Raw genomic sequence first — 24,303 nt, 5'->3', positions numbered from 1 at the left:
TGAAGCGAAATAAGTGAAAGTGATGAGAAATATTATAGAGAAAGGGAATAAGGAAGTTATAAACTTAGTAATTAACATTTTGCACTAAAACAATTTTGGACAACAACAATAGGTTAACTTTGAAAAATCACCATAAATTGTGAAAATGAAATTAGAGGATGAAAAACAATATGGAATTAAAGCTTACTGAATCTAGTTTCTCATAGAAGAAACGGTGTAAGTAATGGAATTGTAAATCATCAGATATAATAGATTTTGTGAGATAAGGTCACAATGATTTCGGGTTCTCCTGTTCTGACTTTGGAAAATCATAAAAAATTGTAAAAAAATAATTATGGGTTATAATTTATATGTTTAAAATACTTAAAGATTATATTTTCAATAGAAATAAACAATAATATCATCTAAATTTTGTACAAGGAGATAATTAAATTTTAGTGGAGAAGGGTCGGAACTGTCAGACAGTAGAATAGAGGTGACTTTAAAGAATAAACTGTACTTATTGGCTAAACAAAAAATTCTGAAAATTTTATGGTAAGAATATATGTGAGTCTAGTTTTAGAGAAAATTAACAGATCTCAATTTGGAGTTCTGTAGCTCAATATATAAATAATTTAGTGACTATGACTTAAGTGGATAGCTTTGAATGAATATATAAATAAATGGTGAAATTATAGATAATGTTACATATAAGCATGTTATATACATTAAGGATGTGGAATGGAGAGGAGGAGGAAAAATATATGATTATTCAACTAACATGAGTTTTCATTAAAAATGACCAATTTACATGTTTTAAGTTCAGGGACTAAATTGAACAAATGTGAAATTTTAAGGGTAAATTTGTAAAAATTTCAAAAAGTGGCCAAATTGCATGAAATGAATTATTTTATTATTTAAATTAGTAAATTGAATGAAATATTAATTTAGACCAAGATTGGGTGGAAATTCGAGAAAAATAGAAATTTTCCAAAATGTCCCTGGATTTTGCTATTTCTGCAATTTAGCCTGGTAAGTTAGTATGATCTATATTTTGTATAATTTTAATAGAAGTGAATGCTATTTGGTAATGAATATTATATATATGTGTGTTTTATTATTGGAATTGAATTATTATTGGTAATAGGTATAATTATTAGATGTTTTCAAATGATTATCGGAAGCTCGATTGGGTTGGAAGCTTGTTGGAGATATATCACATTATCCATTAGTTCTATTGATAATTTTGGATGATTTGATTCTGGCTATAATGACTTGTATAAGTTAAATTGGTTAATGTTAGCTCATAAATGTTTTGATTTTGATTGGTTATAAATATGAATGCTTGATGAAATGAAATGTCTGAAAATTAATTTGTAAACTCCTGTAATGCTCTATAATCCTATTCTAGATAAGGATACGGGTTAGGGGTGTTACATGGGGGCTCTTCTACTAATACTTATTTAGTTGTATCGATACTTGAGGGAAATTCTACCTGTAATGGCCCAAATTTAAGGTTATCAGAATAGTGGTTTCGCAACCACAAATCCAATTTAAAGAGAAATTATTATTAATTTTTTTATGATTTATCGAGTGATTAGATATAAGTATTAGAGTATTGATAAGAAATTTTATTGATTGCATGCCTAAATTGCCTATTAGGACTTAATTGCAAAAGTGGGTAAATATGAGTTTTAGATGATAAAGGGTTTATTTGAAGTGCATAATCAAAGTAGAGGTCCTTAAATAGTAATTAGACCATAAAATTTGCATGGACAAAAATAGGCATGCATAGATAAAAATAACTAAAGTTTTAATGAAGGGTATTTTAGTCATTGAATAATAAAAAGAATAAAAAGGGAAAAAAGATGGCAAAAATATCATCTTCTCCAAAAAGCTTGCTGCCAAAATTTGAAGGACACCATAGCTAGGGTTTTCACACTTTCTCAAGCTCATAGTAAGTGATTCCAAGTCCTGTTTTTAATGTTCTTTACGTTTTTGAGATCCCGGTAGCTTAATTTAGCTTATTCTAGCAATAATTTAACCTAAGGTTTATATTTGGAAAAATACCCATAGGTGAAAAGTGTTTATTTTGATGTTTTAAGGTATAATATGAAGCTAGAAATTATGTTAAACAACTTTTGCTAGTCGATTTTAAGCGAAAACGAGTAAAACTTCATAATCGGTAAAATACCTAATGTTCATAAGTAGATGTTAGAGTGAGAATTTGATGTTGTCATAGAAGAGAAAAATGTTCAGCATGTTGTAAAACATAAGAATAAGAGATGAAGTTTAATTTCCGAGCTTTGGGGCAAAAGTGTAATCATGTAAAAGTTTAGGGGCAAAATTATAATTTTTCCAAAGTTAGAGTCGAGGGCTGTTTTAATGAATGTGAGTATTAAATAAGTTAAATTTGCTATTATAGATCAAGAAGAATGGAAGTCGAGGTTAGATTGAGGAAAGAATAAGATTGAAGACTAAGTGATAGATTTGGCTATATTTGGTACTGAGGTAAGTTTACGGTAAATAAATGTAATATTTTAATAATTATTATTAATGTTGTTATTTTCCAGAAATTATATATTTAATTCATGAATTTATCTAATGTTGACTCAAGTATGAGATGACAGAGAATTAGTGATACAAGCCCCGTTGAAACATTAGGAATGTATTGTATACAAATGTTATGACATTTGGGTAAAGAGATCCCATGTAAGACCATGTCTGGGACATGACATTGGCATCCTTGAGATCATGAGAGGTCCCATGTAAAACCATGTCTGGGACATGGCATTGGCACCGAGACGAGAGGTCCCATGTAAGACCATGTCTAGGACATGGCTTTGGCACCGAGATGAGAGGTCCCTCGTAAGACCATGTCTGGGACATGGCATGGGCACCAATATAAGAACTCCCATGTAAGACCATATCTGGGATATGACATTGGCAGTACATGAAACACCCCATGTAAGACCATGTCTGGGACATGGCTTTGGCATGTTATTATCAGAAAGAGACCCAAGTATCCTTATTATTCCAATGTGGTTCAACGGGCTAGTAAATAACTTATGTTCATGAAAGTTCAGTTTAAAGCATAAATGACAAGTTCAAGTGAGTTATGAGAGTTAAGAGTATATTACGTTACCCATTGAGAATCAACATTTCAGCAAGAGAAAAGTAAGTCATAATTATGAGTTATCTAAGTAAACAAGTAAGTGAATGAGTAAGAGATCAAGTAAAGAGGAAATTAAAGATTATGTTACTTGGTTATTATTATTTGTGTTTAATGTTGCTATTTATTTACTTGTAAACTTACTAAGCATTATGCTTATTTTGTTTATTTTCTTTTTATATAGCATTATTAATCAAAGTCGAGGATCCTAAAGACATCGGAGATCGTCCACACTATCAACCATAACGACTTGGTATTTTATGATGAACTATGTTTGAACTATGGCATGTATAGGGACTTACTTATTTTGAATGTTGTATTATGATTTTGTTAAAGAAAGATGTGTAAATATCTAATGATGAATGGTTGTCAAAATGGCTAAGTATGAAGGTGTTTGTTGTTATACATGTCTATATGATAAATTATGCATAGAACCAAGAAAGAGTAATAATTTGCAAAGAAACAGATTTCAAACAGCAGCAGTGATGTGATTTTGAAAAATCACTTAGGCTAGTATAAAATGAATTAGAGGGTGTATTATATATAGAATGAAATATTTTTGAGTCTATTTTCATGGAAAAATAACGGTTTAACAGAAGGAATTTTATATTTTGAGATATGAAAATTTTGGTGAGACAGGGTCAGAACTGTTTTTGGAGTCCCCTATTCTAAGTTTAGAAAATCACTAAAAATTTTAAAAAAATAGTTATGAGTTTTAATTTATATTAATAGATTCCTTATTGAGTCTATTTTCTTTAGAAACAAGTTATAACACCATATGAAAATTCTACAATGAGAAAAAATATTTTTAGTGGCAAGAGGTCAGGACAGTCAAGTGGTGAAATATGGGAGACTTTAACTAATAAACTGTACTAATTGGCTAAACAAAAAATTCTTAAAAATTTATGGTAAAAATATATATGAGTTTAGTTTCAGGGAAAATTTACGGATCTAAATTTTTAGTTTCGTAGCTCGAGTTATAATTAATTTAGTGACTACTGCGTAGGTGGACAACCTTATTATGAATAGTGAAATAACTTTTAAAAATAAATTTTTATGCCCCGAACTTTTAAGTTAAGTCAAGTAACGCCTCATGCTCGACTCCAGCAACGGTCTCGGGTAAGGGGTGTTACACTATCGATACAAGTAAGTCAGTGAGAATTTTTAGTTTCTTTTGTACCTTCTATCAGTAGAACTATCGACACAAGTCAAAACCCTTAAAACCCTCAAACTTCTATGAATAGATCAGGCTCCAACAATCACATTTTTAAAGACTTCTACTGGCATAAGTCCACTTGTAACGATACAAGTGGTCTACAGTAGATGTGATCATGGGTTGGGCTACCCGGCCTGGCTAGACGGCCCACTCGAAAAATGGGAGGGTTTGGGTAAACATATAGGCCCAAAATATGGGTTTGGGCAAAAAAATGAGGCTTGTTTAGAAAATGGGCCGGGCCTCGGGTAAAATTTTTTTGGCCTGGGCTTAGCCCGGCCCGAATTATATATTAAATATATATTTATTTTTAATAAAATATACTTTTTAAAATTTAATATGCTATTTTCTTTTTAAAATATGCTATTTTGGTGTTGTAAAATTTAATATGGACCAAGCCGGGCTCGGGCTTAGCAATTTTCTTTCGGGTAGGGCTTGGATAAATTTTTAGGCCCATATTTCGGAGCCCAGCCTAGAAAATGGGCCTAAAATTTTACCTGGGCCCGGCCCGATCCATGATCACCTCTAGTCTACAGTATGCAGTTAATGCTTGAATTTATTGCTGGAATGACTTTAGTTTACTCCCAATGTCTCCAAACGACTCTAAGGTTGATAGAAGGCATAAATACAAGTTAATAGCTCCATATTGAAGATAATAAACAAGTTTGTAAAGTCAATTGTACAAAAATCAAATCTTTTCAATGATGTTCTCTTTGTTCTTCTTACACACACTTGAGTAACAATCTTTTTAATTCTTTTGAGTGTTGTATTGTCATTGAGTGAGTTTTATGATTGTAATATTTTCCTTTGAGAGGTGTCTTTAATCCTTGTTCTTATTTATCAACTTTGTAAGGGTTTGCTTAAGGTTTTTTGGGTAGAAAACCTTAAGGGAAGTGACTCTATCTTGCCTATTAAAAAGATAGTGTTTGTAAATGTTAAACATTGTCCTTGAAAGGTTGAAATCTAGTGAATTCGATAAATCTTTAGTTGTGGTAAGTTAAAGTAGTGGAGGTAGGCAATCTATAAATTATCGAGTCCCCTTTATTTGTTATACTTTTCTTAAATATTTTAAAAAACCAATTTACCCCCTCATGCGATTATTGAGTTTAATAACGGTTAATCTATTTTACTTTAAACAAAATTAAATAAAAATTAATAGATGAAATTCCTTTCTTCAAAATATATTATTTATTTATTAATATAAGTACAAAAGATTAACATTTTGTGTTTTACATTTTTTTTATAATATTACTTTTATAAAAATTTTATCATTTTTAATTATTTTGGTTAAATTTGCCCTCAAACAATACAAATAACATGTTTTAATAATAATAATAATAATAATAATAATAATAATAATAATAATAATAATAATAATAATAATAATAATAATAATAATAATAATAATCATCATCATCATCATCATCATCATCATTTTTCTTCGTTCTTTACCCCAACGACTACTTTGATCAAAAGGGAAGCCTAGATGCTTAATTTTTCTCTCCAATTTCATTTTATTTGTTTGAGAAATAAGACATGAAATATTTTGTTAGAGACATACACAAAATAAAATGCCATGAGTTTTTATGTATATTCACAAGTTAGTTCTTAAATTATACATATTTTTCTACATTGATATTAATTTATTTTTCCTATATTAATACCCGAACTTTGCTTCGCGCTTATACATTCTAATAAAAATTGAAACTGACATTAAAAAAAAGGGGCCCAATCAAATATTAACATGTGAACAATTTTATCATATGTCATAATAATTATTTTATCAACTAATGTTATTTATTTTAAAAGAACAAATTAAAAATGAAAATACTTATTTTATTTATTTTAAATGCCTAAACCCGTTTGCACCCATGATAAAACTTCTTCTCCAAAAGCTTGGAGTTTAGAGATTGATGCGATTTACCGGAACTTAGAAAATTCGAAAAATTGCTTGAACGATGGATTGTCTTGAATAGATTTAAATCGAGGTGAAACCTTGACTCGAAGTACTTGAATGATTTAAGGAACTGTAGTTATAAGGGAACCCGACCTGCTTAAACTTGATGAATTACTCAAACCTTGGTATAAGGAAGTCGCCACACTTCGGGATGGAAAAACGAAGTGATAAGACAAAGGTGAATGCCACAAACCTGTAAAAGTTTGATAAGTTCGGTTAAGAACTTTAGAGAGAAAAATATATTATTAAGTAGATGTCTATCATGATCAAGATAAAGTTTTAATTGTATTTTAAATTCTAATAGTTATTAGAATTAGATTTCTACTTCTTTTATACTTCTTATGCTTATAAATAGAGGCTCTGATGAAACATTGTGATGAATAAAGTACATCCTCTATTGCTTTCATATATATTTTTTATTTTTTGTTCTCTCCATCTCTCTTTATTTTATAACAATTTTCATTTAATTAAAAATATCATTTTTAATATTAATATCAATATTAATTTGAACTTAAAAACATCAAACACCTAACATATTTTAATTGGGTCATCACAATTTCTCTCGACATTCATTTGAGTTTTAAGTAAATTTCAAGTATCAATATACGGCAAAAAAAAAGAGAGGTTTCAATACCAATATAAAAAAGGTTAATCAACAAATAAAGTGAAAATGGCAAAGTTATCTAAACTTATTACTCCCTCTAGCTGTGTTAATTCTTGATAAAAATTGACACATCTCCTTCTATTAGTATTAATCTTTGACAAAAGTTAACACATATCCCAAATAAAAATGCCACCTCCCTTTATTTGTAAAGCAATCATATTTTAGTTATTGCTTGAATATAAAATTTATTTTTAAATAATATATTTAAAGGATAAGTGCACATGTTAGAGTCATAGGTTGACTAATTAATTAAACTTGCTCATAAGTACTTCGCCCGACCCGGCTTGGGTCACACTTAGACAAGGGTTTGTGTAGTTTGAGTTGGCCCAACTCCGTAGCGTATTCAATTTTAATAAAAAAATATTTTTAAATTTAAATTCAATTATAAAATGTCACTTAAAAATATTTTTTTTATATATTTTTAAAATTTTAATAGTAAAATAAACATTTTAGATGGACTGAACCGGATAAAAAATGAGCTTAAACTTGAATTTTTTTTCAGAACTGAACCTCAACCTAACTGATTGACAGTTCTGCTCATAATCCATATACAACCTTAGGTGAGAAATACTTTTCATTCATTTTTATGTTTAATAATAAATATGAAGTATATTTTAATAATAAATTTGCATTAAAAAATTATGAATAATTTATAAATTAATTATATCTATTACTACTTAAAAATTAAAAATAAATGTCCCTAAACGAAAAAAACTTAAAAAAAAACAAATTCTTTTTTTCCGTTTGGGTAGACCAAGATATAAGTGAGACAAGAAACGTGAAACCTGTTTCGAGCAATCTCCTGAAACTTCGAGAAGCCCATAAAATAACGTTCTTAATTTAATAAAGCCCAAATTAGAGAAACTTGTAATAAGAGAAACCCCTTCCATCAGATAAAAACCCTAATTCATAGAAACGGCTACAAACCCTAACCCCAGTCCTCTTTATAAACCCTTCTACTCTTACTCTTCTCGCATCAGCCCCAAAACTATCGACCTTTCAGTATAGGTTTATTCCTTTTTAATTTTTTTTTATCTGGAAATGGTTTTAGCTTAGTTTGTTTGGAATGAATTGTGTCGATGATGATAAATCAAAGGCTTGTTTCTCAGAAACATTCGCAGTGGCCGCCTGAGAGCTTTCGCCTTTCGCCGGGCTTGAGAGCTTCTGCTGTTTTGCTCCTTCCTTGGATGTCTGAGACTTTTTTTTAACCCCGTAGTATAAATATGTTTTTCTTTTATGTTAATTAAATCTGATTTTTACTAGCTTCTGCTGTTTTGCTCCTTCCTTGGATGTCTGAGACTTTTTTTAACCCCGTAGTATAAATATGTTTTTCTTTTATGTTAATTAAATCTGATTTTTACTAGTCATCAACTTATTTTATGCTTCATTGTTTCAAATTTTCAATGATCGAGCATCTCTGTTTAGGCTCTGTTTGTTTGTTGCTTTTGCTGCCTTATTTTTAGATATGTTTATTTGCAATATGATAATTGAATGCATAATTTTGGGGTGTTGTGTGAAGTCAGTTGCCATGTAGTGTTTTACTTGCTACGTTACGAAGTCAAATATAAAGTCGATGATGATAAGTTGTAAGGCTTGTTTCTCAAAACATTCGCAGTGGCCGTCTAAGAGCTTTCGCCTTTCGCCGGGCTTGAGAGCTTGTGCTGCTTCCTTCCTTCCTTGGATGTCTGAGACCTTTTATGACTTCTATATGGTTGTTGTTTTCACTATTTGTGCTTGAAAACCCAGTCACTTCCTCAGAAATCTGGTTGTACATTTTTTCCCCTTTTATTTTTATTCAGTTCAATAGATAAACGATATTCTTAAAATTCAGTCAAAGGAAAATATATTTGTTGTGTATAGGTTTATGATGATAATCCAAAGGCTTGTTTCTCAAAACATTCGCAGTGGCCGACTAAGAGCTTTCGCCTTTCGCCGGGCTTGAGAGCTTGTGCTGCTTCATTCCTTCCTTGGATGTTTGAGACCTTTTATGACTTGTATATAGTTGTTTTTCATTATTTGCGCTTGAAAATCCAATTATTTTCTCAGAAATCTGGTTGTATATTTTTCCTATTTTTTCAGTTCCATTGATAAACGGTATTCATAAAATTGAGTCAAATGATAATATATTTCATGTGTATGGGTTTATGATGATAAGTTGTAAGGCTTGTTTCTCAAAACATTCGCAGTGGCCGCCTGAGAGCTTTCGCTTTTCGCCGGGCTTGAGAGCTTGTGCTGCTTTTATCCTTCCTTGGATGTCTGAGACCTTTTATTATATCTTTATAATTGTTTCACATTTTAAATATAATTTGTGATTGAAATCCAGTTATATTCGGTGAGAAGGAGTTTTTAAATTGATGTATATGTGTTGATGATGACAAATTCAAAGGCTTGTTTCTCAAAAACATTCGCAGTGGCCGCCTAAGAGCTATCGCCTTCGCCAGGCTTGAGAGATTGTCCGATTTATATAATACCGAAACCAAAGATAACCTGATTCGAGTGATGAAGAGAGATGGGAATTCAGCTAAATCTACTCCGTTAGATGGGAAGTGATTTATAGAATAAAAGAATTTCATTCCTAAATTAAGATTAATTATGTTGTTGCTTAGTCATCTGGAATTTGATTCTAATAATAAAATTATTTTTATTTTCGATTGATATAATTTATGGTGAGATGGAGGGAAAAAGTTGGATTTACGCATGCTCAAAACAGTGATATATTGGGTGTTTTTAAATTGGATATTTCTCTCAATTTGTAATTTCTACTCAATATCTTATTTCTATTGTTATGGTTTTTTTTTTTATTTGTAAGATTATTTTTTCTAATTTTATCAAAATATAAGATTGAAGGTGAAAGAAATTAGAAACTGAATATAATTCAGTCAAAAATCAAATATTTTAACTTTAACCTTTAAATTCGTGTGTGAATTTCACATCAAACATTTGATTTAATAAAAAAAAACCATAAGTTTAAGAGTTAGTTTAAATATAATGCTAATGGATATTAGTTTGCTAAAATTAATTAAATTTATAATAATATTGAAATTACTCATATATTATTAATTTTTGAAATATTTACCCCTATACTATTAAATAACACTATTAATGATAATACTGTGTTATTGCCTCAATGTAGGTTTCTTAATAATGATAATATGTATTTTTCATAAAAAAAATACATATTATAATTTCAAAATAGATCATCTTAACCTAACAGCCCCTTGAAAGAAATACTAATATCCAAATAACAAAGAAAGTTTTTGAAATATTAAACTATACATATGATCTTTCATTAATCATATATATAACCTGTATTTAAATTAAATTTTTAAATTCAAATTTGGTTTGGCCCAGTTTACTTTTTTATTCAAGTTTGATCCTATTTAAGAAATGTAAACCCGAATCCAATCGGACCTGTTTGTATTTAATTTTTTTAAGATTAAGTTTTATTTAAAAAATGTAATGCACTAAAAGAACACTAAAATAAAAGTTATCTAACATAATAAAAATATATTAAAAAAATATTAATACTAAAAAATACTACCATAAATATAATCAATGTTTTATTTTATTAAAAAAACTCAAAAAAATATAATAAATATTTTATTGTATTAAATATAATTTTTAATATTTTATATTTTGGTTGGAATATTTAGTTGGGTAAAATTTTTTATTTTTAAGTTTTAGGTAATAAATTTAATTGTTATTAGGTTAGTGATTCAATATAAATATATATAATTAATATAATATTTTTTTTAACCTAATAAAAAAAGTTACAACAGTTCATTTGGCAAATTATAAAACACCACCTCCCTTCCTAAAACAGAGCCTTCAACAGTATTCATGAATCCAAGACATAAACATCTTTCTAACATCTTAAAAATTACGTGATCACTATACCTCATCAATCCTGATCATAAGTCAAATTACAATGGCGGCATAAAAACTTCCAACCCCAAGTAAACCATCAAGCTAAAACTAAAAGAGATGAATCTGCAATAATTCTAGTGATGAGCACATAAAAGTTCTTTTTCTTCTCTTTTTCTTATGATCTTGTATGCGATTCTTTTTATTTCATCTGCTAAGCTTCATCGTCAAAACATTTCCATTTAAAATTTATATCAATTGAGACCCTTTGGAGACACATTGGTTGAGATGGACCATTTGAGATCCTTTTAGATGCTACCCGTTTTGCTCTTCAGTCTCGTACCTTCTCTCTTCATCGTTGTGCCCATCAACACTCTTTGTTCCCTACTACGATTGCACAATTCATGGTTATTCTCTAAACTCAATTCACCTTCTAAACACTGCACAACCATATCTGGTTCATTTTCTTAGTCTAATGAGCAAAGTCCAACACTCTTTCATCGTGTTCCAAACTTCCTCATCACTTTTATCTAAGCCCAATCTCTCATCATTTCCACCATTAAACCCTAGTGAATCAACTGGTGATATGTAATAAAAACTTAAAAAATAAATTCAACTGACTTCATTTTTAATGTCATATTATCATTTGGTTTACTGACACTATTTATGAATCTTTCTTATTTGCTGCTTTCATTTTATGTGTTTCATAAGAAAAAAGGAAAAGAACTTTTAACTTATGTCGCTGTTGCTGCTATTGCACCAATATATAGGCAGATTTATAATCAGTTTAATGATATTGAAACATAGGTATTCTTTTGTATCCATTATTGAAGACTAACATGTACACAATCCAAGGCTTTCTCTATGGCTAGTTCATATTGATAACCTGCATGACTTTTTATATACAAAAAAAGAAAATGAAAAAGAAAAAGAAGCTAAACCCTAGAGACTGTGAATGCTTAGGTATAAGCATATAATATATAAATATATATGTATACCAATTCTTGATTCTCATATATGTGTAAATCGTTTCTTTCATTACTTTATCCTTTCTACTATGTATAAATGTATACACTCAAACAAAAGCAGGTCCAAAGTGAAAAGAACGAAAGAACTGAACTAGCTAGCTAGTACTTGTTTTTACAAAATTTTGCCAATTAATTATGGATCGGTGGCTTTCTTGTTGCTGGAGTGTAGTCCATAGATACTAATTCATCAACACTAATATTAGGTTCTCCATGGTCTTTTGTTGATGTAAGCTCTTGAAGATCATGGGGTTTTTGAGTTTCCTTGGCCACCGGTAGATTTCGTGCTGAAAAAGGAAATTAACACCAGTATCGAGTTAAATCTCTTAACAACCCTTACTCACTATCCCTTATCAAAAAAAGAAAAAAAAACAGATAGATAGTTGATGAGTTGGAGATTGAAGATTTACCTGTAGCAGTTGTGGAGATGAAGAAGAAGAGGAAAAATGCAGCAAGAATAAGATGCTTGCAAGGAACCCTAGCCATATTAGAATTTCTTCGTTTTTTTCTGCTTTGGTTTATTACAATATTTTGGGTGTGAACAAACATGGGTCAAGTTGGTTGGTCTTATATAGAAAGGAAACTAGTACTGGTTATCTACATATTGCATACATGGATTGACAAGTGGTGCATTAATCGAAAATGACATCAAATTTTGTAGTAAGGCTAAGCGAGTAATGTGGCCTCTTAGAGTCAACATCAATGTCTCCTGCTGTCTGGCATGAAATACTAATATAAGGCTCAGAAAAGAAAGGCTCCACAGTTTAACAGCACTGAAGGTGTCATGTTTAAGTTTGCATCTTCATGATTGAAAGCAATGGGGATTTTATCATTTTACATCCACCCTTATTTACGAGTACTTAACTTGAAACTGATCAGTAAAATTACTTAAAAATAAAATTTTAATTATGTAATACTAAATATTAAGAGATTAAACATGAGACTAATGAAGGTTTTAAACATGAGACTGATGTTAAACTACTGCAAATCGTGTTGATATATTTTTTCTAATAATTCTTACGAAGAAGAAGAAAGAAAGAGTAAATAATAAAGTTGAAGGTTTAAATATTATAGTGTTAGGTTATTTATTGATTTTATATAAAATTTATATAAAAAGATAAAAATAAAATCTTTACAATAATATAAATTGCTTTTTAAAAAATATAAGTTTTTAGTTATTTTTCAATTGAATCTCAATAAATAAAAGAAATAACTAAAAATCATTCTTTTTACAAAATAACAAATATAACTTAAATTTAAGACACTATTGTTTTTTCCACATGTTTTACTCATGGGTTAGCTATAAACTTATCATACTTGGTAATTTTTAACCACTCATATGTCTTGTTCGTGGCAGAGAGCTTATTTAAGTTTTTATTCATATTTCTAATTACATGTTTAAATTTATATTAATTATTCTTTATTTTATGTCTAACTTTTTTAAAACATATATATTAAATAAGCATTTTCCTCGTTCCTCATGGTATTACATTAATAACCAAACATAACAAACAAATTATAAAATATCAAATTTACCATTCCAATCAAAGCTTCAATTTTTTTATTTATTATATTCATCGTTTTTTTACCTATGTTGCGAGAGTGCCATAATCTAATATTAATATAATGCTATTGAATGAATTGACTTTACAAATTATTTATTTCTTTTAAGAATTTATAAAAAAAATTAAATTTACTAGAATGTACGATATTGAAGTTTGAAGCTTGCATCTTAAGTAAAAAAAAATATCAATCACTACTTCAAAATATATTGTACTTCCAATCTTAAAAAATAAAAAGGTTTTTTACTTTTCACTAATGTCACATTATTATATGAAACTTTGGTTTAATTCTTCGTTGTTTTGTTGGTGTCGTCTTATCAATTTTGCTTACTCTACTTGCATCAGGAATAAGGACCAGGGAACAACTTCTAGCACTGACGGGTTTGTGTACCTAATTTTCTATGCACTTAAAGTACAACATTTATGGTTCTGTCACTTGTATTTTTCACTTTTCTATAGTATTAATATTCAGTATCCGTGTATCATATACGAATATAGATTTACCCTTTAAATATATTAAAAGAATTATATAGCGGCATCATCATTCAACCATACAAAAATGATTATAAAAGGAATAAGTACTCTATTGAGGCAAGTATCTCACGTAGTGTAGTGTCAATGGTAGCTGTTATTACGGTTAACACCGTGACAAGCCAATTTAACTTGTCATTTTTGGAGTAGACAATTTTTGAAGTAAAATCTTTGGGCTGTGAATCATGTTATTGTGGAAATATGAAAGCTCATTTATGAAGAACGATCCATTCAAAGCAGCATATCTTGAAAATCGGATCGAGTCAAATTAAGAAATCAAATCCCTTGAGTTATGAAAATTGGATTAGGATTGAATTGAAGACTTATCTCAAACATTCTTAATTTATCTTGGACTTTATTATTATATTGTCTATGTTATTTTAGTGGCAGTTTGATAGAGGAATTGATTGTAATTAATCTAGCATGTTAGCAAGCCTCGAAATCATTTGTATAGGTTTTGTATTAAGAGTTTGAGCACTTAGAGGTGAGTGATCTAGTTCTTTAGGTACAAAGGTGAAGTTGCTATACTAGGGTGTGATAGGATTTAAATCATTTGTAGCATTGGGTTTAAAGATAGTGGATTATGTCATTGAACTAAGCTCTACAGACATAATGAAACCAAACTACATAAATAAATTGTTGTGTTCTTGTTTTGTCTTTCTTGTCACCGTGCCACCTTTAGTAGGCACTGCAACCATCACGTCTACTCAAAAACTCTATTTTCTTAGCAATTAACAACTATAAATTTTAACAATTAGTATCAGAGCTTCCCATGTAACATCCCTAAACAACCTTTGGTTTTAATCATAACTACATCAACCAAACATATTATAAAATACCGAGCCTTTTAACGTGAAGATAGATAACGACCCAAGGACCTGCCTCCAGTTACTCAGTTGGGCCACGATTTCTTTTGAAGCTCATTGTGTAGCTAGCGAAGTAATCATATGCTTCTCATGCTTTATTACCAAATATATTCAAATAAATACATGTAACACCCCATACCCGACCCGGTCTTCGTAGTCCTACAGAAAGTCTTCCTTCAACAGCAAGCCTGAGAAGGAAAGAGTAACTGGGTAAGTTTCAAAGAACTTAGTTAGTTCCATGGAAATCTTAAGTAAAAATACTAATAACACACTTCAATCTTGCAAAAGAATCACTCGTAACCATAAAATATGCCTCCTAGTGTATACAAAACTCAGATAGACTCAATGGGCCAATGACATGTCACATGGGCGAATTCTATATGCCAACACAATCATAACACAAACATTCCATTTTCATGCCAGTCATATACCCAGAATTCAGAGTTAGATTCATATTAGATGTTTTGGTTTCATTCATATACATTCTCTTCTTATAGCTCCCCATTTCAGAATCATTCAGTAGCATGTTTAATTGTGTTATGCCAACCCGATTTGCAATATATATCTGCCCTACCAAAGGCTACACAACATATTTCCTTTAACTCTATTTCCATTGATCAGTTCATATCATATCATTCATTTCAAAAGCAAATGTAGTGGCTTAACATGAAAATGGCTCATACTTCTTATCCTAGACATACAGAACCCAAACTAATGACTCTGGACAGACAACCATTATACACACATATATTGATCATCCTTTACAGAGTAAGAATATTTACCTTACAATATTATAAAGTAAAGATAATCACAACCCATGGAAGAAAGAAGGAACTCACCAGAAAAATAACAAAGTCTAAATAGTAGGTCATTTGCCTTTGTCACTCAGACCTTTAGTCTCGTCTTAGCTAAAAAATAAGGATATTTGAACATATCAGATTATTACTTCATCGAATCTGAACATGCATGCATGAAACATTAACACTTATTTTACCAAAACACGTTATATAGTAACCATATACTGAAACTTTGCCAGATAGTTGTTACATTCGTGGTATGAGAATAGTGGAGAAGACTTTTTGGTTAAAAATTGGGAACGATAAGGATTCGTCTATTCGAAAACATAGGTGGGAATTTAGTTTAGGGTTTATTATTATAAATATGACAAATTAGCTCGATTTTTTAAATTTTAATTTTTCGATGTGCAAGAAAATCATTTTTGAACTGGATTTTTCCAAAATCTATTTCTAACATAATTTCATGATCCCTAATGTAACATTTATTCAATTTGATCCCTAATGTAACAAAGTTAACAAACAAGCTAAATTAACTTTACAATCTAACCCTTCTCATATTCTAAGCTTAAAATTTATCAATTTCAAGCCTAATTCTTCAAGAAATCGACAATGAAAACTTTCTAAAATTTTAACAGTTTCACAGATTGATACATAAGCTAGCTAAATCAAGCTGTAACACCCATAATCCATTTCTGTCGCTAGAATAGGGTTATAGAGTATTACTGTACATCTCAAAACCTTTCATATTAATTGACATCCAATTATCAAATAAATTTCATAAATACATATATGATTTAGAATGAAATAGAACCTACATTTATAGCCTTAAATCGAGCCTTCGAAGTCCTAAAAATAGGTTAGGAACATTCAGGGACCAAATTGGAATAAATCAGAACATTCAGGGAAAAATTAAAAAATTTTACTATAGGGGTCACACGGCCGTGTGGCTATCCCACACGCCCGTGTGTCTACCCTACATGCTTGTGTGCTCAACCGTGTAACTCAATTACTTAGGCGACATGCCTGTGTCTCAGCTCGTGTGCTAGCTTGTGTGAACCCTACACCTAATACAGTCAGGACACGCCCATGTGGGCTGCCCGTGTGTGACACACAACTGTGTGTCAACCTGTGTCCCAGGCCGTATGTGTGTAAAAATGATCAAATCCAAGCCTATTCTTTATGCAATTGGATAGGTATCTATATCAACTCATTTAACATATTCACAAGTCTATAAACACATTTTAAATCAACTAAAACATGCGATTTCCATTCATCTAAAACTAACCAAAGTATCATGTACCAAACATATTATAATGCTCATGCTACTCATTATCAAACAACTATCTATAATCCATAATATACACCAACTAACACATTCCAAACACATCATTCCAACTTAATATGACACTTACCATCTTGACCTCCTACTCAAGTTTACTTAAGGTTAATAATCATACCACAAAGACTACTATTCATTCATCAAGTACAAAACATCACACATAGCCATGAATTATAGCATAATAGCCATTTGCCCTATTATATACCTTATAAGCCAAATGTTTACCAAATCTACCAAAAGAGTCCTCGGGATAGTGTGATTCTGCGAGTTGATCCGATCTCCCGACCACAAAATGTAATCTATAAAATAATGACAAAGCACGAGTAAGCTTATTTGAAGCTTAGTAAGTTCGTTAAATAAAACGATAAATTTTACCAAATTTAAGTTAACAAATCAAAATATAAAATTAAATAACAAAGTTCCTGTCAATCACAACTCACATTAGGCGAGTATTATACAATACATTAATTCAAATCATATTCCAAAGTCATCGTTTAGTAAAATCTCATTTTACATAATTTCAGGGTATCACTCATTCGAGTTAATTTCAGAACTTTGATCGGCTCACAATGTTGCTCACACAAGCTACAAGAAATCCACAAACACATGCAAGATCTCAAGCCATTGCTACGGCCAGTATCACTGGTACATAGTACCTGCTAAATAATCACCACTTAACGCCAAATAGATAACACCGACACAAAGCCTGCTAGGCACAAAGCCCGATAAACACACCGTCACAAAGCCTACTAGGCACAAAGCTTGATAGATAACACCAGCTCGAGGCCTGCTATCCAGAAACATCACGTGTTCACCATATTCATTTATTATTTATTCTCAAATCATTCAATAGTTAAGTTGAACATTGGATCTAATTATAATAAACATGTAATATATATGGAATCATTGTAACATAAAAGAAATTTTATGAATTTACCTGACTAAACTGTAGCACGATAAGGTACAAGGACTATTCTGTAACTTTTTTATGCCTCGATTTTCAACCCATACTTGATCTAGAATAATAATTCCATTCAATCAACTAATTCTAAAATTAAAATTAACTCATTTTATGCAATTAAGTCTTTTTTATATTTTTACAAAGTTACCCCAATATTTTACTTTTATGCAATTTATTCAAATTTCAAATTAGCCAAATATTAAAGTGCCTTTCTACAACCCATTTTTGCAATTATTTCACATCAACTACAAGTAACTTGTCATTTTAACATTTTAGTCCTTAAACGTTAAAATCATCAAAACTACTTTACAAAATTGTCCTATTTAACAACCAAAATTAATAATCCATCATAAAATTCCAAGAATATACAAAAACCATCAATGAAATAATTCACAACTGTCAACAGTTTTACAAATTAGTCACAGGATTAGCTAGATTGAACTAATACGAACTCAAAAACATAAAAATTACTAAAAACATGCGAGGTTTACTCATTCAATCGAAGAAATCAAGCTTGGCCGAAGCTTCCATGCCCTAGATATGGTGTTTCGGTTCTCTCCTTATGAAGAAGAAAGGAAATGCTAATTTTATCTTTTAATTTCTTTAATTTAACTTGCATTTTTAACTATTTACTAAATTAACCCTTAAATATAACTTATGAAATTACTAAATCATGTCCATATTTGTCCATCAAATGAGATTATGGTATAATTACCATCTAAGGAGGGTTTAATTAAACAATTGGTCCTTCAATTATTTTTAATTAATGATTAATTAAACTTTATTTCAATTTAATCCTAAACTAATTGGGACTAAATGAACAAATAGTCCAAAAGTTAGTGGGTTTAATCATGTTACCACCGCTTGGACTTTTTGACCATGGTCTAATAACCATTTTGGTCCCTTTAGTATTTTAAATCTATAGCGATTAACTTTGACTTTTTTTTACAATTTAGTCATTTTACCTAAATTAAGCAACCAATCATCAAAATTACCGGATCAAACTTCAATTCACCTATAATATGACTCTGTAATTATTTAATAAAAATATTTATAGCTTTAAAATACGGAAACGAGGTCCTAATACCTCATTTTCAATAACCATTTGACTTTTGAACCGAACCTTTTATACTAACTTTTAATTCATTTGGTTAAAGTTCCTCAAATCAAAATTCATTATAAAATTACTATTGACTCATGTAATTAAATATTAATTATATGAATTTACTCGTCGAATTTGTGGTCTCGAAACCACTATTTTCATCACCACTAAAAAATAGGCTGTTACACAAGCTCTCATGACCTCAAATCTATAAAAATTACAAGAAAATGACTTGGATTTACTTACCAATTAATGGTCGAATGCCATGAAAATTTTCTTAGGTTTTCTTTTTTTTTTTTGGATGACAATGGTGGAATGAAGAAGATGGTAACATCTTTCCTCCATTAACTTTATATATGTGCTAATTAGGGACTAATTAATCTAACTTAATTTGGTTTAATCATGGTTTACTAACATTAATTTAATTATTAATTTAACTTAATGGAATGACATCATCATCCACTAACTCCAACTTTAAAATGATTTAATTACCATTTTAAACTTTTGGCTAATTGCTATTTAGATTCCCCAAGCCTTTTGTTAATTGGAACTCTATAACGATTGAACTTTACAATTTATTCAACAAAATTACTTGACCAATCTTTAATATATTTCTATATTAACTCCATAAATATTCACATTTAATATTTATGGACTCGATTTACGAAAATGGGGTTCTCGAATCCTATTTTATGGTACCATTGAAAATTGGGTCATTACAGAGCAACCACTTCATTGTTGACTTCTTCTTGAGATTCCAATCTACTCATTACAGTCTCCAGTTGACTAACCTACTTCTCTAGATTCTAAATACTCGCACTTGTCTATTATTAAAATTGTTGTATGTTAATTGCAAGTGATTTAACAATTTCTTCTAGAGGCATACCTAAATTTGAAGATTATGGTTGTGTTGGAGCAAACAAATTTGGTTCAGAGCCAAAATCCGAATAATCTATCCATTTATGATCGTAAGTATTGATATAGGGATCATATCTCTATTGTGACCAACTAGAAAATCATTCAATTGCATTGACACACTCATAGGAATCTTATTGGGATGTGGGACACATATCAATATGGTAACCATAATCAACATAAATCCCACAAGCCTTCACTTGTTGAAAATTTTCTAAAGCCAATTGCCGAACAAGAGAGGTTAAGTCAGAAATTCAATTCTTAAGAAAGGAAATATTTACCTCATTCACTCTTGTAAGGAAGTCTTATCTGCATTCGAAGTGGTGTGAACTTACAATATTGATCAAAGGTTAAGGATGCTAAAAATAAATAAGACTACTAAAACTAGTCTCTGACAATGACACCAAAATTTGGTGGTTGTCAAAACCAACAAAAATAAATTTCCTACTCAATATAAATATTTGTAGATAGTGATGAGTAAGTTCAAATCCACAAAGACAAGTGATAATTTTATTCCTTTAGTAAAAACATGTAGAATAAATGTAAAAAGGGAATTTTAAAATTAAAAACTAAATTTTCAATTAAAATTGTCAAAAGAAAGATCGTAATTAAAATTTAAGAAAATCAATATGATGAAAACCTAGTGAAAGGAAAAATCTCAGTTTTGATTCATGGGTTTGATCATCAATGCAGAGATAAATTCCAATATTCTATGATGAAATTGGTTATAGTTATCAATGAATGTTAAGCAACCAATTTCTTCTTACCTTCTCGATAACCAAGGCAAACTTCATTAATTATTTCCTTTATCAATAAATAATCTTATAACAAATGCATAGAATTTAATTTACAAATAGCATTAAGCATGAAAGAGACCCAATTCTAGTCGAAAAACACACAAGTAAGGTTCACTCGAACTAGATCTCATATCTATATAACAATAAATTACATATTTTCACATACACAACCTGTAAAATAAAATGATGAACTCAACAGAGAAATGCAACACAGTGCAATCTGTATTTCTCATAACTTAGAAAGCAAATAGCAATGGCTTTAAACAGCCTTACAAAAATAAAAAAGCTAAAAAGAAGCTAACATATCCCACTAACTCAGGAAACTAAAAAACTGAAACAAAGACTAATTCAAAAAAAATAACAAACTAAGATATGCTCCTAATAATTTGGAACTTATTCAACAAACATAAGACTTCTTCAAACCTAACAAAACCCTCCCCTAAACTAAACATATCACCTGTATGTTAGTTTATATAACTGCAACTTCGAACGCCAAGTGCTTCTCAGAGTTTTTCGAATTGATCGAGCTTTAAGAGTTTGGTCATAATGTCAGCTACTTACTCACCAGTTCCGCAGTACTCCATGCTAATTGATCCATCAGATATAAGATTTCTTAGAAAGTGAAACCTTACATCAATATGTTTACTTATTCCATGAAAGACTGAATTTTTTGCAAGCTTAATGGTAGAGGAGTTATCATAAAGAATTTTGACTGATTTGTTTTGGGTACCTTTAATTTGCTTCCAAATTCGCTGCATCCATACACTTTCAAGCACATGAGGCAACAACTACATACTTTGCTTCTGTAGTTGACAGAGTAATAATGGGTTGCTTCTTTGATGCCCAAGCTATTGCTCCTCTATTTAGCATAAAGAAATAGTCTGAAGTACTCTTTCGATCACTCAAATCTCCAGCATAATCACTGTCTGTGTATGCCATCAGTTCATGTGTGCAATTTCTCTTGAATCTGTGGTAGGTTGAACATATCTTAGAATTCTTTTAGCTACCAACATATGTGCTTCCACTGAATTTGACATGTATCTACTGATCAAACATACACTGTACATCAGATCAGGTATTATGACTGTCATGTACATCAAACTTCCTACGATTTGCTTGAATAAGGTTCCATCGACTTGTGCTCCTTCTTCCTCCTTTGATAATTTGCTTTAGAAACTATTGGATTCCTGACTCCATTGCAAGCCCCCATTTTGAATTTTTCAAGAACTTCATTGGCATATTTCTTTTGGTTGATGAAGATCCCATTAGTGCCTTGATATACTTCTATTCCCAAAAAGTACTTCATCTCACCTAGGTCAGTCATTTCAAACTTATTTTTCATTGAGTTTTTGAAACCTTGCATAATTAACAAATCATTACTTGTAAAAATGAGATCATCAACGTAGAGACTTACAATGAGAATCTTGTTATCCTCATGCTTCTTGACAAACAAAGTGTGATTGCATCAGCTCTTTTTGAAACCTTCGTTGATAAAGTATCCTTCAATTCTGCTGAACCATGCTCCCGGAGCTTGTTTTTAGTCGTAGAGAGCTTTCTTATATTTTTACACTTTGTCCTCTTCTCCCATCACTTTATAACCTTGTGGTTGAGCGACGTATACATCTTCACTGAGTTCACCATGTAGAAAGTCACTTTTGACCTCGAGCTGAAAGACTTTCCAGCCATTTCTTGCTGCAAGAGCTAATACCATTCGTATAGTATCCCATCTTGCTACAGGAGCGAACACCTCATTATAATTTTTCCCTTTCTCTTGAACATATCCCTTGGCCACCAGTCTCGCCTTGCACTTATCAATTTCTCTATTTTTGTTCAATTTTGTCCGATAGACCCACTTGACTCCAGTCACTTTCACACCGGAGGGAGCTTTTACCAACTTTCATGTATGATTATTCTCTATTACTTCAATTTCAAGATCCACTGCCTTCCTCCAATCTTTTGATTTTACCGCTTGTTCACAGGATAAATGATTATCAGTAGATAAAAATAACACAAAGTTTTGTACTTCATCTTCTGAGAGACCTTCTCCACTCGTGTAATCATCTAGATATGCTGGAGCCTTTCTTTCTCGAGTTTGAGGAGCTACTGCTTCATCATTGGAGAGGTTTGCTACGTCTCTTGAGGTGGAGTTCTCATCAGCTAAATCTTCATCGTTTAAATCTGATTCATCTTCATCATTTTGATTGTATGCATCTTCATAGGCTTCTCCCCAATCTAATACATCATTTATGGTTTCTTCTTTTGTACTGTTCCAATCATATCCTTCATTTTCTTCAAAAACCACGTCTTTGCTGATGGTGATTTTCTTTGTTAATGGATCAATCATTTTGCACCCTTTGGATTCTTCGCTATAGCCGATTAGAACTTGCTTTTGGCTTCTTACATTTAGCTTTTGTCTTTTTACCTCGAGTACATGAACATTTTCAATGCATCTAAACACCCGAAAGTATTAAACATTGGGTTTGAGGTTACTTTAGCATTCTTCAGGGGTTTTATTCTTCAAGTAGGCAGTGGGACTTCTGTTTAACACATGACACGTCCACTTTACAGCATCTGGCCACAAAATTTTGGGTATTTTTCTTTTCAAGCAAGCATCTCACCATGTTGAGAATGGTATAGTTTTTACGCTCAACAACTCCATTTTGCTCAAGCGTATAAGCTGTTGTGAGTTGCCTTTTGATGCCTTGTGCCTTGCAAAAATTTGAGAACTCCTTAGAGTTGAATTCTCCTCCTCTGTTTGTTCTTAAATTGCACAATGATAAACCATACTCTTTTTCCACCATTATTTTAAAATTTTTGAAAGTTATAAATGCCTCACTCTTCTCATTCAGAAAATGAACCCACAACTTTCGACGAAAATCATCTATGAAAGTTAACATGCACCTCTTTTTGCTATATGATGTAGGTGAAATGGGGCCACAAATATCAAAGTGGATGAGATGCAGTTGTTTTGCTACTTTCAATTTACTCTTCTTTGGAATAACTTCTCTATGTTGTTTCTTTGCCATGCAGCTAGTGCATCTATTTGTTAGTGTTCTGATTTTGGGAAGCCCTTAAACCATCTCATTGTTATGCAATAATGCCAAATGTTTGTATCTTAGATGTCCATATCGTTTGTGTCAAATATCCTTGGAATCCTCATTGTATATGTTGAAGCAGGTGGCTGATGTCATGAGAATATGATACGAGTTACAAAGGCTCAACTCAAGCTCAAGAACGTGATGGGCTCAAATTACCACAAGGCCCAATAACGAGGTCAAAGGCCAGACAAATGCGTTCAAAACTAAATGGAACCATTCAAGAATTTATTAGCAAGGCCTTAGATGCGTACACGAAGGAAAAAGAAAATCAAGATTCACTTTCTTGTTTTCAAGAAAATCAAGAAACCGAATCTTGGTCCAATTTTGTTGTTTTGAGCGATTTCAAGAATCAAGAAAATCAAGATTTCAAATCTTGGAAATCTTGGTCTAAGAAACCGAATCTTACAGCTAAGGCGCATTGGATCTCAGTTACGAGCAGCAACGAACCAATTTTGGTAGAA

General features: G+C 30.8%; 1 protein-coding gene, 1 long non-coding RNA gene and 4 other non-coding genes across 6 annotated transcripts; 4 read left to right on the top strand and 2 right to left on the bottom strand.

Moving 5' to 3' along the window:
* The first annotated feature begins 8,059 nt into the window (after nt 1-8,059).
* Nucleotides 8,060-8,184, top strand: LOC121215653 (small nucleolar RNA SNORD14). Its single transcript, XR_005911629.1, has one exon. It is a non-coding gene; the product is annotated as a small nucleolar RNA SNORD14 (small nucleolar RNA).
* Nucleotides 8,185-8,553: 369 nt separating this feature from the next.
* On the top strand, nt 8,554-8,678 carry LOC121215664 (small nucleolar RNA SNORD14). Its single transcript, XR_005911640.1, has one exon. It is a non-coding gene; the product is annotated as a small nucleolar RNA SNORD14 (small nucleolar RNA).
* Nucleotides 8,679-8,844: 166 nt separating this feature from the next.
* LOC121215675 (small nucleolar RNA SNORD14) lies at nt 8,845-8,968 on the top strand. Its single transcript, XR_005911651.1, has one exon. It is a non-coding gene; the product is annotated as a small nucleolar RNA SNORD14 (small nucleolar RNA).
* Nucleotides 8,969-9,124: 156 nt separating this feature from the next.
* On the top strand, nt 9,125-9,249 carry LOC121215642 (small nucleolar RNA SNORD14). Its single transcript, XR_005911618.1, has one exon. It is a non-coding gene; the product is annotated as a small nucleolar RNA SNORD14 (small nucleolar RNA).
* A 5,346-nt stretch (nt 9,250-14,595) lies between these two features.
* Nucleotides 14,596-19,041, bottom strand: LOC121215328 (uncharacterized). The gene is made up of 3 exons (XM_041089709.1): nt 17,626-19,041; nt 17,175-17,268; nt 14,596-15,021 (listed from the first exon to the last, which is right to left on the bottom strand). Exons 1-3 carry the CDS (start codon nt 17,771-17,773, stop codon nt 14,922-14,924), a joined length of 342 nt encoding a protein of 113 aa, XP_040945643.1. The 5' UTR covers nt 17,774-19,041; the 3' UTR covers nt 14,596-14,921.
* A 1,695-nt stretch (nt 19,042-20,736) lies between these two features.
* Nucleotides 20,737-24,079, bottom strand: LOC121215326 (uncharacterized). The gene is made up of 2 exons (XR_005911126.1): nt 22,159-24,079; nt 20,737-22,055 (listed from the first exon to the last, which is right to left on the bottom strand). It is a non-coding gene; the product is annotated as an uncharacterized lncRNA (long non-coding RNA).
* Nucleotides 24,080-24,303: the final 224 nt, after the last annotated feature.

Source organism: Gossypium hirsutum, chromosome D03 (assembly GCF_007990345.1).
Source record: "Gossypium hirsutum isolate 1008001.06 chromosome D03, Gossypium_hirsutum_v2.1, whole genome shotgun sequence".
Classification (NCBI taxonomy): domain Eukaryota; kingdom Viridiplantae; phylum Streptophyta; class Magnoliopsida; order Malvales; family Malvaceae; genus Gossypium; species Gossypium hirsutum.
The sequence above is the reverse complement of the archived record's forward strand: the minus strand, read 5'-3'. Positions and strand labels throughout refer to the sequence as shown.